Source organism: Oryctolagus cuniculus, chromosome 4, assembly GCF_964237555.1.
Source record: "Oryctolagus cuniculus chromosome 4, mOryCun1.1, whole genome shotgun sequence".
NCBI classification, from domain to species: Eukaryota; Metazoa; Chordata; class Mammalia; order Lagomorpha; family Leporidae; genus Oryctolagus; species Oryctolagus cuniculus.
In genome coordinates this window covers 52,668,953-52,682,285 of record NC_091435.1, presented here as the reverse complement: position 1 = coordinate 52,682,285, position 13,333 = coordinate 52,668,953, and the positions used below count along the sequence as shown (strand labels likewise).

Below are 13,333 nucleotides of genomic sequence, written 5' to 3'. Positions count from 1 at the left end.
TTTATTTAATAAATATAAATTTTCAAAGTATAGCTTTTGGATTACAGTGGCTTTTGTTGCAAATGAACAGATTTCATTGTTTTTTACTGCTGTATAGTGTTCTATAGAGTACATATCCCATAATTTCTTTATCCAGTCTACTGTTGATGGGCATTTAGGTTGATTTGTTTATCTGAGAGGTAGAATTACAGTCAGTGAGAAGGAGAGACAGAGAGAAAGGTCTTCCATCCACTGGTCCACTCCAGAAATGGCAACAATGGCTGGAGTTGGGCAGATACGAAGCCAGGAGCCAGGAGCTTCTTCCAGGTCTCCCACACAGGTGCAGAGGCCATACACTTGGGCCATCTTCTACTGCTTCCCAGGCCATAGCAGAGAGCTGGATAGGAAGAGAAGCAGCTAGGACTAGAACTGGCATCCATATGGGATGCTGGCACTGCAGGTGAAGGATTAACCTACTGCACCACAGTGCTGGTCCTTAGATACTTTATACTAGGTGAAATCCATCCTGACATTTAGTTTCCCTGTAACTCCCAGTAATCTTTGGGGGATGAAGCCAAGAGAAACATGGATCCCCAATACTTTAGTAGAAAAGGATGACTTCCCAAACCTTGGACAAATATATACAAGCAAGCAGAATAACATTTTTTGTGCGTCATTAATGGGAAGTTTAAATGCAAAGACAGGAGATCATGGGTCTAGAGAGACACATTCAAAAACGTAGCAAATAATAAAAAGCAGTGAAGGCAATAGACTCTGTACAAAAGTTTCAGATCTCTATTGAGCAAAACTGTACAAATGGGACTATATCAAACTCAGCAGCTTCTGCACAGCAAAGGAAATATCAATAGAGTGAAGAGACATCGAACAGAATGGGAACAAATATTTGCAAGCTACATATCTGACTAAGGATTAATATCCAAAACATATCAACAACTTAAAAAACTCAAAAACGAAAACTACAACCCCTATTAAGAAATGGGCAAAGGATCTCAATAGACAGTTCTCAAAAGAAAAAATACAGATTGAAAACAAATATATGAAAAAAATGTTCAACATCACTAGCCACTGCATTTCATATCAAAACCACAGTGAGATATCACAACACCCCTGTCAGAATGGCTAAAATCCAAAACACAGAGAATAACAAATGCTGATAAGGATGTGGAAAAAGGGCAGTACTTACACATTGTTGGTGGGAATGTAAATTAGGTTAGCTAATGTGGAAAACAGTGTGGAGATTTCTTAAAAAGCTAGAAATAGACTTGCCATATAATCCCGCAGTTCCAATACTAGGTGTATATCCAAAGGACATGAAAACATTGTACCAAAGATATACCTGCATCACCACGTTTATAGCAGTGTTGTTCACAGTAGCCAAAATTGGGAAACAACCAGAGTTCATCATTAGAAGACTGGATTAAAAATATATATACACAATGTAATATTTAGCTATAAAAAAGAATGAAACTCTACCATTTGCAGCAAATCGGATGCAACTGGATGGCATGATGTTGAGTGAAATAAGCTAGACATAAAAAGTCAAATACCCCATGTTCTCCCTTATATGTGAGACCTAAAATTAAAATTAAAAGAATTGTAAAAAAGGTTAAAAAAAAAAAAGAAATGCCTGTGTATTAGCAATGAGATGGTTTCTGAAGTTAATAATAAGAATTTGACAGTACTTGTGTTGCAGATTGAAAACTAGTCATTTCCAAATATATTTTGGGATTCAGTGGATGACTGCCATTGATTCATTACAACTGGATGACATATCCTAGCATTGATGAAACACACGTGGAAGAAGCAACTAGTTACTCAGATGTCAAGATCCCAACCTGAATCAAGTTTTATAAGGATTGAAAGACTTCTGCATGTGAGTTGATCAATAATCTGTTTATTTGAACCTTGAATTGAAGCTTCTTCTTATCAGCCTAGCCCTCATTTAGAGTAGCTGAGACTTGAGGACTGATGGAATTTTTTTAATTAATAATGCCCATTACTCCTCATATGAAAACTGGAAAGTTATTTTGTGAAGCAGTTATCTAATTTTTTATCATCAAACATTTATAAGTTTCCGCTGAGTATTTCAAATCTCAGATGATTGCCATTCTCAAGACACCTTATTAAGTGTTTTAGGTTTTGTGTGAGTGTGTGTGTGTGTGTGAGTGAGTGATAAAAATCAACATGATCACTCTCAAGGCTGAAATAACAGCTTGGACACAAGAAATACCTTAGTCACAAAACTCAGCTTTATCTAGAAAGCTTTATTTGTAAACCTATAAGTCCTAAATAGGTTTACATTGAATGGACAACTCCCTTTGCACAAACTTCTCTGCATATAAAGAACTATCTGTGGACCAGTCTCTTCTCACTGATTTTTCCACATTGGATATTGACCCAAGGCTACTTCTTCAGACAGGAGCTAACTGCTCCAAAGGCTTTTCTAATATTCTCTGATGCTTAAGAATTCAGTTTTATAGTATGCCAAGTAGTAAACAGAAGATTTTGTTTATCATATATTTGTTCCCAATTTAAATTGACTTCCCTTATTGGTATACTTCAAGAACTAATTTGTACACTACATACTGTGTCACAACTAAACAGATAACTGTAAAAACTGATATTGATTAAGTTGTTTTATAAAGCACAGTAATGTGATGCTTAAAGATAGACACATTCTAAGAGAATGTATCATTAACCAAATTCATAGTTGTGCAAACATCATGCACTGTACTTAAACAAACTACAAAAAAATTAAAGACTTTGCAATAAATTTAAACAAGTCAATCAAAGATCTGTACAAAGAAAGTTACAACACATAAAAGAAAAAATAGAAGACACAAAAAATGGAAAAATATTCCATTATGGTGGACTGGAAGAATTAATATCATCAATTTGTCTGTACTACTAAAAGCTTTTTACAGATTCAATGTGATACCAATCAAAATATAGACATTCTTCTCAGATCTAGAAAAAATAATTCTAAAATTTTGTGTTTCATATGTAAACACAAAAGACCCTAAACAGCTTAAGCAATCTTACACAACAAAAGAAAGCTGGAAACATTTCAAAAGATTTCAAGACATACTACAGGACAGTTATCATCAAAGCAACCTGGTACTGGCACAAAAACAGGCATGTACACCAAATGAACAGAATGAACACTCCAGAAAGCAATCCATGCATCTATCATGAATTTATCTTGACAACGGAGCATAAATCAATACCTGGAGTGACAACAATCTCTTCAACAAATGGTGCTGGGGAAACTGGATCTCCACATGAAGAAGTATGAAACTAGACCCCTACCTTACCTTACACAAAAATCCTCTCAACATAGATGTACAATTTGGGACAGCTGACTTGCCCCAAAAGGTAGAGTTAGAAACATACCAGAGGATTCCAATTCAATCCCATCAAGGTGGCATGTACCAATGCCAGCTCACTAGTCCAAGTGATCAATTTCTGTTCACAATTGATCATAATGATAGGACTAAGAGCCAAAGGGAGCACATAAACAAGACTAGTGTCTGCAAATACTAACTGATAGAATAAAAAAGGGAGAGAACGATCCAACATGGGAAGTGAGATACACAGCAGACTCATAGAATGGCAGATGTCCTAAACAGCACTCTGGTCTCAGAATCGGCCCTTAAGGCATGTGGATCTGGCTGAAAAGCCCATGAGAGTATTTCAGACATGGAAAGCCAAGACACTCTGGCAAAAAAAAAAAAAAAAAATGACCTAAATGAAGGATCTCCACGAGTGAGATCTCAGTGGAAAGAACAGGTCATCAAAGAAGGAGGTACCTTTCTCTGAAGGGAGGAAAGAACTTCCACTTTGACTGTGACCTTGTCTAAATATGATCAGAGTCGGTGAACTCAAAAGGCTTCCATAGCCTTGGCAGCTCATGACAAGAGCCTAGGATAATTACTGATGCCATAAACAAGAGTGTCAATTTGTTAAGTCAACAATAGGAGTCACTGTGCAATTACTCCTCATGTAGGATCTCTGTCCTTAGTGTGCTGTACAGTGTGATTTAATGCTATAACTAGTACTCAAACAGTATTTTTTACTTTGTGTTTCTATGTGGGTGCAAACTGTTAAAACCTTTACTTAATATATGCTAAACTGATCTTCTGTATATAAAGAGAATTGAAAATGAATCTTGATGTGAATGGAAGGTGAGAGGGAGTGGGAAAGGGGAGAGTTGTGGGTGGGAGGGAAGTTGGGGGGGGGGAAGCCATTGTAATCCATAAGCTGTACTTTGGAAATTCATATTCATTGAATAAAAGTTAAAAAAATAAGAAAGAAAAATAAAAAAATCCTCTCAACATGGATTAAGGATATAAATCTATGACCTGATACCATCAAATTGTTAGAGAACATTGGTAAAACTCTGCAAGACATTGGCATAGGCAAAAAAACTTCTTGGAAAAGACTCCAGAAGCATAGGCAATCGAAACCAAAATTGACAAATGGGATTACATCAAATTGAGATGCTTCTGCACTGTAAAAGAAACACTCAGCAAACTGAAGAGGCAACTGACAGAATGGGAGAAAATATTTGTATTCTATTCAATTGATACAGGGTTAATGGCCAGAATCTGTAAAGAGCTCATAAAACTCAACACCAATAAAACAAACAATCCATTTAAGAAATGAGCAAAGGACTTGAACAGGCATTTTTCAAAAGAGGACATTCAAATGGCCAAAAGACAAATGAAAAAATGTTCAGGATCACTAGCCATCAGGGAAATGCAAATCAAAACCACAATGAGGTTTCAACTCACTCTATTTAGAATGGCTCTTATACAGAAATGAGAGAACAATAAATGCTGGTGAGTATGTGGGGGGAAAGGGACCCTAATCCACTGATGGTGGGAATGCAAGCTAGTACACCCATTGTGGAAGACAGAATGGTGATACCTCAGAAATCTAAATATAGACCTACCATATGACCCAACCATCCCACTCCTGGTAATTTGCCCAAACAAAATAAAATCAGAGTTATCTGTACCCCTATGTTTATTGCAGCTCAATTCACAATAATTAAGATATGGAATCAACCTGGATGTCCATCAACCGGGGACTGGGTAAAGAAATTACAGCATATATACACTACAGAGTCATACTCAATGATTAAAAAAAAAAATCCTCTCTTTTGCAACTGAAATCCATTTCACTTAGTGAAATAAGCCAGTCCCAAAAAGACAGATACCATATGTTTTCCTGCTCTATGGTAACTAATAGATTACTTAAAATGTAATCTTTTGGAGTGAAATTAACATTTTGAGATTTGATGATTGTTATTAGCCCTTGTCTCTACTGTTGAGGAACAATGTTTTTTTTTCTTCATACTATTTGTTGAACTCTTTACTTAGTATAGGGTTAATCTTAGGAGCATAAAACAAACTGAAAATAGATTTTAGCAATAGTTACAATTAGGAATTAGAGAGGGAAGATGAAGTAGGATGGGAGCATGGCAGGAGTGAGAGTAGATTAGGAAGTATCATTATGTTCCTTAATCTGTATTTATGAAATACATGAAATTTGTATAACAAATAATTTTTTTAATTTTAAAAAGCTATAATATTCAAAACATCAAGACACTAGCATAATAATCGCATGAAAGTAGAGAAGAGTATACATGCAATAAAATAGAGTGCTCAACAAATAAGATTCAAATATACATAGGAATGTGGCATAAACAAAAACAGTATTTCATTTTTTTAAAGGTTTATTATTTGAAAGGCAGAATTACAGAGAGAAAGGGAGGAGGAGAGAAAGAGAGAGAGAGAGAGAGAGAGAGAGAGAGAGAGATCATCCATCTGCTGGTTCACTCCCAATATGGGCACAACAGCTCAGGCTGGGCTAGGCCAAGGCCAGGAGACTGGAGCTTCTTCCATGTCTCCCACATGGGTGCAACATGCCACAGGACTTGGGACACCTTCCACTGCTTTCCCAAGAGCATTAGCAAGGAGCCAAATCAGAAGTGGAACAGCCGAGTCTCGAACCAGCACCAATATGGGATGCTGGTGTCACAGGTGGCAGAATAACCCACTATGCCTCAATGCCAGCCCACAAACATACTATTTCAACCCATTGATTTGCTGGACTATTCTGTCATCTTTTGCTAATTGTGTGAAAGTCTGTAATGTTAGGCAGCTACCTTACATCTGTAGATATTTCTTTCTTAAGTAATTTAGGAGACAATAATGTGACAGAGATTTGGTAAATCATTACTCAAAAGAAGAAAGCCAGTATAAGAATATATTGACTGTACTTATATAATTTTAATGTAAACCAAAAGAGTATCTAACAAAATCAAGGTATATATAAATAATTTAGGAGCTTTTTATTTACCTTATATACGAAGGATATAGGTTTAGATCTAAAATGTAAAAGTAATTGTTAAAAATACATCATATGATTTGATTGTAGTTTTTAGCCCTTGTTTATACACTTGTGGAAATGTAATCCTTCTAGGTTTTTACTTGTAAATATTATGGTTAGTGGTGCATTAAGCCAAATTATAGAGTGGATTGAAGCTATGTTTTCTGCAAAAATTAAAAAAAGAAAGGAAGGAAGGAGATTGAGTGTGGGAAGAGGGGAAGTATGGTTATCCACATCAATAGCCACATATCCCTTGTAGATGTTATATTACATTCTAGCAAGGGTAGCACAACTGTCAATAGATACCTCGATTTTACAAAGTGTGTAATTGTCTACCCTTATCAGTAATGACCTGTAAGGGTTGTTGTGGAGACCAGCATGAATAGAATTGTTAGGAAACTGAAGGGTTTCTTTAAGTGTTTGAACTGTATAAGGGAACCTTGGTAAATCAGTGAGAGGATTCCATACAAGAGTATTCAAGATTATTATCAAACCAAAGGGAACAAATACTTGTTCTTCTTCTTCACAGCAATGCTAAAGAATGTGAAATACAAGCTCACAACTGTAAACCATTTGGATTCAATTAATACATTTACTAAAAGGGTGTTTGAGTTAAGCACTACTGGAATAAAAATTGAATTTATGACTAAAATCTTATACAAATATCTGCAATCATCCATAGTTTTGTTTTTCTTAAGAGGTAAGATAAGAGTATTGAAGGATTGGTCCAAGGGATATTAAATAGCAGGGTATAACATAAGAAATAAATATCTGGGTTCAGTGAGAAATAAATAAGAGCAAATTAAAATATTTTGAAAATTCAAGTGATTAAGATACACAGTGTAAGCAATTTCCTCAATGATACCACAAGTGCTTTTGGTCTCATGGCAACACATGGCAAGAGTGAGAGACCAGACTTCAAGTCCACCTCTGTCTAATATCCAGAGCAGTACAGGGAAGACCAGTATTTCCTTGTTACACTCTTAAACAAGGTTCACTTCCCTTACTCTTCAGAAAAACTGTCTACATCTCCCTCCATCTCTAGATCTGAGCCTGGCAGGACAAACATAGAACAATCATCTGCCTGCTTCCCTTTTTTGTCTGTCTCCTTATCCTTTTTCCCCCTCAATACTTGGATGAGAAAAAAAAAAAAAAACAAATTTATTTTTACTTTTTTATTTAATATCCTCCTTGTATCACAAAGAAGCAATTCTCAGGCTAATAGGCATAGTTTATTTACAGGATAGAGAAGTGTGTGATAATAAGCCTACCAAGCTTAGTTTCTTAATTCATTAAGGAATAGGTAATCTAGATAAAAATCTCTATTTTCTAAGGCTACCTATGACAGAATAATGCTGCCCCATCCACACACACCCAGATGCCCATGATCTAATCTCCAGAACCTAAGAATATGTTAGGTTGCCTGGAAAGGGGGAATTAATGTTTCAGATGTGATTTTGAATAGAAAGATCACCCTGTATTATGTTACCATAAGGGGCCATAGAGTAGAAAAAGGTAGAGGAGGCAGAATCAAAGGAAGTTGTGACAAGACAGTTGTGACAGAGCAATGCAACAGAGCTGGCTTTGAAGCAGAAGGAGCTCAAGAGCCCAAAAATTCAGGCAGCCTCTGGAAGCTGGAAAAGGAGAGGAAACAGAGGCTCTCCTGCAGCCTCCAGAAAGGGATGTAGTCCAGCATCCACCTTGGTTCCAATTCCGCTAAGATCCATATCGGACTCTGAAGCCACTATGTGTATGGTGGTTTGTATCAGAAGCAATGAAAAACACATGCAATAAATTTATCCAATTTATTGCAAGTTTAAGGCCTCCAATTGCAGATGGAAAGACAGGAAAATCAGTTCCCCAAGTCTATTGTGTGTTTGTGTGTGTGTGTTCTTAAGGTTATATATAATTTGCTGATAAGTCAATTAGCAGATTTGCTCACCTCAGAGAACAGGAAAAGAAAAATTTTCATTGTCTGTTATTTGCAAAAAAAAAAAAATGCTGTCCCCATGAACAATGGAACCACCAGTGATTACATTTCTCTGGGAAGATTGTGAAGGTGAAAATCCTGTGATGGTGAGTCTGGCAGAAAGAAGCATACAGAATGTACTTCTCCACTGTCTGGGCCACACTGCAAATCAGTAGGGATTTTTCTTTAAATAAAGATGATATAGAAGTATGGAAAGTCTAAATACTAATTACTGACCTTTAGCAATCACATGGTTAAGGCAAATCAGTCTTCATAGCACATTAAAAATAATCAGAAGGCTGTGCTACTGGACATGCTGGGAAAAGATGTAGTCAGGAGTTTTCATAAAGATTCTGCCATCACACTGAAGAATTTGCTTAAAATGGAGCCCACCAAGCAGGACTCAAGTACCAAAAAACTAAGCTATGAGCCAGTTTATCCCATCTTGAGCTTTAGATTTTACAACTCAATATTAAAAATAGAGAGAGAGAGAGAGAGAGAGAGAGGTAGGCAGGAGATGGGAGAAATGCAGCATGTATTGGAGGAAAAATGATTTCCCTTATTTACATAGTAACAAGGCAATGTGTAATAAAATCAGGAAGCCAAAGTATATAAACTCCCAAACTAGTGAGACAGAAAAAAATACAGAATTTGAATAAGGAAAAAAAATCAACATAAATTATTTACTAAGCATTGATCAAACATGTCTGCTACTTTACATAGTTGTCAATTCTGGAGAAAAATATAGTCAGTTGATATTTGTGTGTCAGGAACAAGGTACTCAGCAATGTTATCAAATAAATTCAAGGGTAAAATTTTGTAAGATCTCAGAACTTTTCCAATAATATTGCAGAAAAATATTTTATTATCTTTCAATAATTCAATAAAATTTACTTTCAAAATTACTTTTGAAATTTACAGGATACTTACTTTAAACATTTTAAAATACAGGCATTATCATATTGGAGCAAATAATATTATTTTACTTGATGTATTGTTAGAATAATTATCCAGATATACCGGAAGGTGTTAAAAACACCATGCTCAGGAAATATTTAGGAGGCCATGAATATATTTTAAATACAGTGTTCACACACAGAGTCTCCTTTCAAAAGAATACAAATTCAACAGGATTTTAAAATAAGTATATCTGACTGTTGGTGAGAATGTATATTAGTGCAGCCACTGTAGAAAACAGTGGAAATTTTTTAAAAAGCTAGAAATAAACTTGCCATATGATCCAGCAATACCACTACTGGGTATTTACCCAAAAGACATAAGCACATTGTATCAAAGAGATACCTGCACCACCATGTTTATAGCAGCACTGTTCACAATAACCAAAATTTGGAATCAACCATGGTGTACATCATCAGATGAATGGATAAAGAAAATATGGTAAATATGCACAATGCAATGTTATTCAGCTGTTAAAAAAAAGAATGAAATTCTACTATTTTCAGCAAAATGAATGCAACTGGAGGACATCATGTTGAGTGAAATAAGCCAGACACAGAAAGACAAATACTGCTTGCTCTCCTATATATGTGGGAGATAGAAAGAGAGAGAGAGAGAGAGAGAGAGAGAGAGAGAGAAAGAAAGAAAGAAAGAAAGAAAGAAAGAAAGAAAGAAAGAATAGAGAGAGGGAAGGGAGGAAGGATGGAAAGATGGAAAGGAAGGAAGGAAGGAAGGAAGGAAGGGTATTGCGGCAAGTATAGTCAAATACAGTTTTGTGAAACTTTGTTTTATACCATTGCCAAACCAATGGTTAAGAAAGCTGTGCTACTATAGTTTCAATGATCCATGATTACTTTAAAATGTACTATATATGGACTAAACTGTCATTTTTCCTTTCAATTATTATTTATAGCCATTGTCTATATTCTCACTAAACTAGGGTCTTTTTGCTTTATATTTGTTAAACTTCTCATTCAGTTAAGTATTAAGCCTTTTTGCTGTAATGCAAATTTAAAATATTTTATTTCAAAAACAAAAAAAAGTCAGAAAAGGAGGAGGATGGGAGAGGGAAAGGGGGATAGAGACAGGGAGGAAGGGAATATCATGATATTCTTAGAACTGTATCTACAAACCATATTGAGTCTTAAAAAAATAATTAAAATTTTAAAATAAATAATAAAAATAGGGAAAAATAAAATAGTGGATCTGGAAATGCTGGAGTTCGTTTGTGTTAATAGAGACTCAGCAGTTTGGTTATTTCACCTTCAGTTTATCCTTGAGTATAGATTGAAAACAACAGGTAATTGGAGCCTGTCCTTACAGTGCTCATTGATTATTTTGATTATCATAACTTATAACCTAAACAACCATATCCAGACTAAGTGTTTTTTATTCATTCATTTTACAACATCTATAGGGCCTTACCATGTGCAAAACAAAGGACATGGTTATTTGAACAAGGGGTGAAATGGAAAGATAATAAAAGTTTCCAAGAACATATTTATTTAGTTATCACTTTTTTCAGTGCACCCAAAACTTCTTTGTTTCTTAGGCTGTAAATAAAAGGGTTTAGCAGGGGAATTATAATTGTGTAGAACAGTGAATACATTTTATCCTGATGTTTCTCTGGGCCAGACCCAGGACGGACATACATGATGAAGAGAGTGCCATAGAACAAAGAGACAGAGAGCAGGTGGGCACTGCACGTGGAGAAGGCTTTGCTTCTGCCCTTCTCAGACTTCTTCTTCAGGATGGCAAAGAGGACACAGACATAAGAGACCACGATGGTCAAAAAAGTGATAGCTTGTATGAAAGCAGCAAAGATGAAAACTACTAATGCATTGATAGATGGATCAGTGCAAGCAAGTGTATACAGTGGCAAGATTTCACAATAAAAATGATCTATTACATTGAACCGACAGAAAGTTAATCTAAACAATAATCCTACATGAATTATAGGATGCAGAAAACCAATTGCATATGACATACTTATCAATGAAGCACAGAGTCTGTTGGACATCACCACTAGATAAAGCAAAGGATTACATATAGCAACATAGCGGTCATAGGCCATCACCACCAGAAGAAAACATTCTGTGGTTGCACTGGAACCAAAAAAATAATATTGGGCCATGCATTCAAAGAGTGATATCATTTGGCCATTGTCTAAGATATTGACGAGCAGCCTCGGGGTCACAGAGGATGAGGTACAAGCATCTGCAAAGGCTAAGCTGCCAAGGAAAAAGTACATGGGCGTGTGAAGATGGGGGTCCTTCCAGATGAGAAAGACCAGTCCGAGGTTGCCCACCATGGTGGTGACATAAATCAACAAGAATACCAGGAACAGGGGCACTTCCAGCTCTGTGCTGTCTGTTAGTCCTTTGAGAATAAATTCAGTCACCAATGTCTGATTAATCTCCATCGCATCCACTCAGATTGATCACTGCAATGAGAGAGTAAGTAAAGAAAAACAAAACTATCAATATTCATATAAAATACAACGTCGCAATCCCGTGTTTCAGAAGTTCCTTGACCGTCTAGTACAGTCTTTTTTTCAAGAAATCATCTGAATATATGAAGCATTTTATAAATAATTTTGACATATAATTTTTTTTAAATATGTAATTCTCTGAAAGGAAGTAGAGAGGCTATAGTAATCAATCTACTTGGCCCAATAACTTATCAACCAGAAACAGCATAAATTAAATATATGACATTATTTTATACATAGGTCACAATGAAAAATACAAAATATATTTTACAATAAAATCTACTAAAGCAACTCTGATTCAAGCTCAAAAGAGTCTTCTTAGTTTTTCTGCAACTTGTTCATATCTTTTATCTGAACAGAAAATGGACTCTGTGATATTAGTGATATATATTATTCTTTCTTCCAAAGACATTAATGGGTCAAGCAATAACACAATAAGCCAAAATTCTATTTCTTCTGTTTTCTATCTAGAGAAACCATTGTATTACTTCATTATACCATCATCAAGCACACCAAATTTGTAATAGACTTTTAGATATATTCCTCGATAAAGTCATATATAAACAAAATCATTAGTTGACTTAGTTAACAAATATTTATTTAGCACCTCCCAAGTTAGATTGTCATCATTCTTATCTCAGTCATACATAGAACTTATAACTTGAGTGATACTGCCATGTTGCTAAAATAACTTCCATTTAACAGAGGAAAACTCACATATACACTTACATTAGTAGCTTGTTTCATATATGAAATAGATCCAAGAATTATCACTCATCATGCCAATGTAGAATATTATCCAGTTAACTATCTTTTAATATTTCTAAGGTACAGAATTCTATGAGATTGCTGTCATTTTTCTATCCCCACTCCATTTGAGTGAGATTATGAAGGTCAAAGTGGGAAGACTCGCTTCAAAAGATGTCACAATGAAAAAACGTGCAGCATTTTTGAAAATCTGATTTAAGTTTAAATGGTAAAAATCAAAAATTTTGTTTGAATAGCAAATCAAAGAGGAGAAAAGTTGAACCACACACACTAATAAGCAATGACTTACATGGAGATAGGCAAAGCATAAAACAAAACAAACTACAAATATGTTTTGAGTATTAAAAGCCTAGGAAGTAAGTGAAAAGGTTGGATCTCTGGAAACCATGGGAAAAAGGAGAGAGAATTTAAATCAACATGAACACAATACCTTCCTTTAATGATAAATCATACATAATTCTAGGTATAAAATATGTTTTATGAATTTAAATTCCTCCCTTGGAGATCTAAAACAAGAGCTACTCACTTAGAAATAGCTGATATAAGTATTTAACCATTCAAGAATATATTTACAAATCCTGGATTCACAACTCCTTGGTTTTAATGACAAGTTCAGCCAAAGGTTGTCATGCCAATCCTTATTTTTACTTCTATAATCAAATCACCACTTCTGTATAGATGTATCTAGATTATTCACTCCTCAAGACTGTGCCGGACCATAACTAAATTTCTTAAAGTATCTGCTAAACCCC

General features: G+C 35.3%; 1 protein-coding gene across 1 annotated transcript; it reads right to left on the bottom strand.

The window, feature by feature from the left end:
* Window positions 1-10,823: 10,823 nt before the first annotated feature.
* Window positions 10,824-11,747, bottom strand: LOC100357081 (olfactory receptor 5AC2-like). The gene has a single exon (XM_008267073.3). It carries the CDS (start codon window positions 11,742-11,744, stop codon window positions 10,824-10,826), a length of 921 nt encoding a protein of 306 aa, XP_008265295.2. The 5' UTR covers window positions 11,745-11,747.
* Between the last annotated feature and the right edge of the window lie 1,586 nt (window positions 11,748-13,333).

What these genes read in the sequence shown, in the direction of transcription:
- LOC100357081 (XM_008267073.3), bottom strand. Translation starts at nt 11,744, where the DNA reads ATGGAGATTAATCAGACATTGGTGACTGAATTTATTCTCAAAGGACTA.